Source organism: Rhodnius prolixus, unplaced genomic scaffold, assembly GCF_049639745.1.
Source record: "Rhodnius prolixus isolate KJV_2025 unplaced genomic scaffold, Rpr scaffold_10, whole genome shotgun sequence".
NCBI lineage: Eukaryota > Metazoa > Arthropoda > Insecta > Hemiptera > Reduviidae > Rhodnius > Rhodnius prolixus.
The window spans coordinates 12,897,816-12,902,315 of NW_027411615.1; the positions used below are offsets into that span (position 1 = coordinate 12,897,816).

At 32.0% G+C, this 4,500-nt stretch overlaps 1 protein-coding gene across 1 annotated transcript; it reads left to right on the forward strand.

Moving 5' to 3' along the window:
• The first annotated feature begins 301 nt into the window (after positions 1-301).
• Positions 302-3,014, forward strand: LOC141457315 (probable salivary secreted peptide). Its single transcript, XM_074134085.1, has 2 exons — positions 302-559; positions 1,484-3,014. Exons 1-2 carry the CDS (start codon positions 429-431, stop codon positions 1,737-1,739), a joined length of 387 nt encoding a protein of 128 aa, XP_073990186.1. The 5' UTR covers positions 302-428; the 3' UTR covers positions 1,740-3,014.
• Positions 3,015-4,500: the final 1,486 nt, after the last annotated feature.

Here is a 4,500-nt window from a genome sequence, read left to right on the forward strand (position 1 = left end):
TTTTTCCCCTCGTGACCGGGTTCGAATCCAGTATCATGAAACATTTTACCATTGCAGCTCGTGACTGTAGTTCCAAACTTTTGTGCTGCCTTAAAATGTGTTACCAGAAGGTTGTTGATTTATGCTCTAATTATTCATGACCATCTTTATTTCGTGACCTTCGTTGAATAGCGCATATAAATGTCTAGGTTTTGAATTATTATGCCAATTTATGATGATACGATGCTTATCAAGATATCGTGAAGAAGTACAGAGACCTCAAATTAAGCTATCTTCATGCTAAATATTCTATGATATTTATTGGTATTTTAAACTGATTAGTTCTATTTAATTATTTTTATGATGACCAAGAAAAGCGTGATAAGAAGTGGGGAAAATTTAATTTAAAAAGTGGCACCTAATAAAACGCAGTCAGTCTATATTATAGAATGCAACCGTACAGATCTATTTGGTTCACCATACTCGTGGTAGAAGTGTCGACTATTGTACTAACGTCGGCTGGTGTATGTAAAGCTCCAAGTCATACTGCCGTCTTAGGAAAAAAAGCCCCAGACGACAAGTAAGCAATACCTTAATAAAGTGCGAATTAGAAAAAAAGAAAGAAAAGAAATTGTTTAACTGTAATAAGATGTTGGATTTTTGCCATTATAACAACCTAATAATAAAGAATGATAACTAACATATTATTTTGGATGAACTCACTAATATTATTAATAATATACAACCATTCTTCGATAGAATTAGTGGCAAAAATGATGAATTATTTGAATAAATAAGGAAAAACTACATATAAATGATTACAAGAGTCTAAAACAATGAGGTTTTAGAAATGTCCATCGGTTTATTTTGAATAAAATGTTGGCCAGTAAAAAGAAAAGACTAGTTCCAAAAAGCAATAATGTGTTAACTATTTTTAGTCACACTTAAATTCAACTCGAGCCTACCTTTGTCACACAATAAATGGGAATTAAAACAGATCTACAAACCACTCAGACATCCTTTCCACTAACTAACCGATGTAAATTTCTAATACCTCATTGCTTTAGACTCTTGTAATAGTATAGGAATTTGATAATAAATTTATCTTCTCTTATATTGTTAATGGAATGCACACAGTAGGATTTAATAAAAATACCTCAACGTTCTTAAGGAGTTATAAAAAACTCCACGAGTGTTTTTGATAGGATTACAAAAACCCAATCAAATAGGCCGGCAACTTACGTAAAAAAAACAAGTATATTGTATAGTTGCTTTTGTAAATATGTAGTAACGTCCCGTAGGAGAATTGAAAAATAATTTTGCAGATAAATCTAGTTTGTAGGATCAGTATACTTCTACAATGGTATGTACCCAGAATCACCAAGTTAACCAGGTCCCTTTATCAAACATTATTTAAGAATAAAGTAAGAGTTTTAGTTATGAATAAGTTACTGGATAATTCACTTTTTCACTAACGATTTTTTAATTTTTTTTTTTTTTTCAGATTGTTGTATGAGACTCGAATAAAACAGACGTGGTCAATATTCGGATTTATTGAAAAATTTGTTGAATACCCTGTGAACAGAAAAAATGAAAAGAACATTACAGTAATCGAGATTATTGATCAATACACAAATGGAAACGGGGGTTGTTTTTCTATAATAGAAGGTGGTGTAGGCTACAACCATGTATTAATTTATTTTATATCAGAATTTTTGCGAGGACTTGATTTCATAGTTAGAATTTATGGTGAAAATTAAAAAAAAATAATACCTAGCTTCCTTTAAACAGAACATTTGTTGAAAACTTAATATACCTAATATTTTGCAATGTATATTTACATGAAGTACATAAATAAATAAATACGTGCACACTTACAGCCTACTTTAAAAAAAAAATGCAAAGAGAGAGAGAAAGTTGACAACGCCAGAACCAGCAGTTTTGACAATTGCATAAAATCTAGCACTTTACCTGGATCGTCAGGTGACTTTAGGTTTATGCCCATAGAGCCAAAGATCTGTCAGGTTCTCCCAAACCAAACCATCATCCATAAACCTTGAATTCTCTGTTTCCAAACTCTTCGCTAAACTTATTTCTTGAAAACTGGGGAAAACACAAAGCATACACGATCGATGGCCATATTGAATAAAATAGGAGATAAAGGTACTTCTTGAATCTGTGTAGTTCCTGCTTGTTGCTGGCTGAACCTAATTCTAATCTTGTTTTTGTTGTTTGAAGCGCAATCAGTCACTTTCTTTAATCTGGTCACACACCCAAACAACATAATATTTGCAGGATAATCTCGTTGAACTACATTTTATTACAATCTTGAAATCTTATAGAACCATTTAATATTGCATCCATGAATTTTGTGTTAACGTCACACCCAAATAGCCCATTCTTGAAGCCAGATGGAAACGTTTATTGTGGTAATGTCGAGCCGTTTCTCAATAACCTTGCGGATAATTGAGTGGATATTGAGTGGTATCAATGATCGCCATCCCCTTCCCTATACAGTTAAGCACCTTTCTCTCAACTTACTGGTATTCATGAAGTTTTGAGTATTATTTTTTTTAGAATAGTTTTAGTAATATGAGCGATTTTAACTTCACCGTTCTGATAATCCCTGGAGTTGAAGGTTTTTATAATTTCTGAACGCTCCTGAGAACTATATTTAAAAGTGGAGAATTTTGATCGACAGATCCGTACCACACTCTAATATTTTCATTGCAGCATCCGAAAATAGACTAAAAATTACTCTTAGATCCGTTTTATACCAAAAAGGCATTCTTGACATCCTAAACTACTCTGTTCACGGATTGTAATGATTGGAATCACACAAGAATTATAGCTTATGACTAATTTCCAACAATTGCTTCTAACCCCCCTTGATCTTAAAAGAAAGTATGCAAATCTAGCAGACTCTCTACTTTCTCAATAACCAAACTCTCACCATAATACAACCAGCAAACTCTGAACTTAATACAACCAACAAACTCACTCCAAAGTCACCTGCGTCAACTTTCCCAACTAACTGAGCAAGATCTCGATAATGAAAGTCTGACTCATGGTTCCGTTGAAAGAAGCTCTCTGCAATCTCAGCAGGGTACACATCATCAATCGATAAGGATTTCCCCAGAATAGTAGTATCTTTCTCCGTCAGACATACAGCAGCATAACAATACCAGTACCGTCGACGAGTACGCTGCTCATCCCACACATCTATCGTATGTTACTACTTCAAAACATAAAATAACTGCAAATAGTTCTAAGACGTATGTAACTAACTGAGCAAGATCTCGATAATGAAAGTCAGACTCATGGTTCCGTTGAAAGAAGCTCTCTGCAATCTCAGCAGGGTACACATCATCAATCGATTAGGATTTCCCCAGAATAGTAGTATCTTTCTTCGTCAGACATACAGCAGCATAACAATACCAGTACCGTCGACGAGTACGCTGCTCATCCCACAAATCTATCGTATGTTACTACTTCAAAACATAAAATAACTGCAAATAGTTCTAAAACGTATGTATTTTTTTTAAATAAATGTTTTTCTATTTATTATTGAATTATCAATGCAATTTTGAAGCACAGATACCTCTACTTTATATACAATAGATTTTTATTAGATAAAATATATCTCTGCTTTAAAAGATAGGAATATGTTGATGCTAATACACTAATATACTCCTCAACAGTAAACATAGTACATTAATGTACAGTCGTGAGGGGAATATGACCCCATAAGTTTCGAAAACGTGTGCTCAACCACATATATTATTTATGAAATCTTTGCAAACTTAGAAACTGTCCTGTTTTCGCTAGAGAGTCTGGCGTTTGCAGACGATATTGTTTTGATCTCCTCAGAAGTAAAATCTTTACAAAAGTCTATCAACGCATTTGAACGTTACTGTGAAAAATGGAATTTAAAACTTAATCTTTCAAAATCTCAAATCATGGTTAGAAGGGTATCAGTTTATGAACTATGTTAACGGAGATGACTGGTATAGGCTTATCGGCTACTGTAAAGAGGCATGGATGTTAAGGCAGAGTTTATTGTAATGTCTTCATCATGCATAACATTGTTTTCTGATTATACGAGCTGTTGATTTCGTTAGGTTTTTTTTTTTTTTTTTTAGGTTTTAGTTTAAAAAAAAAAGAAAAAAAAAGTTATATTAAGTTGATGTGATTTGGAAGATTGTTTATTTATTTATAATAATTTGATGTGATTTGGAAGATTGTTTATTTATTTATAATAATTTGATGTGATTTGGAAGATTGTTTATTTATTTATATTAATTTGATGTGATTTGAAGATTGTTTATTTATTTATATTAATTTGATGTGATTTGGAAGATTGTTTATTTATTTATATTAATTTGATGTGATTTGGAGGATTGATTATTTATTTATATTAATTTGATGTGATTTGGAAGATTGTTTATTTATTTATATCAATTTGATGTGATTTGGAAGATTGTTTATTTATTTATATTAATTTGATGTGATTTGGAAGAT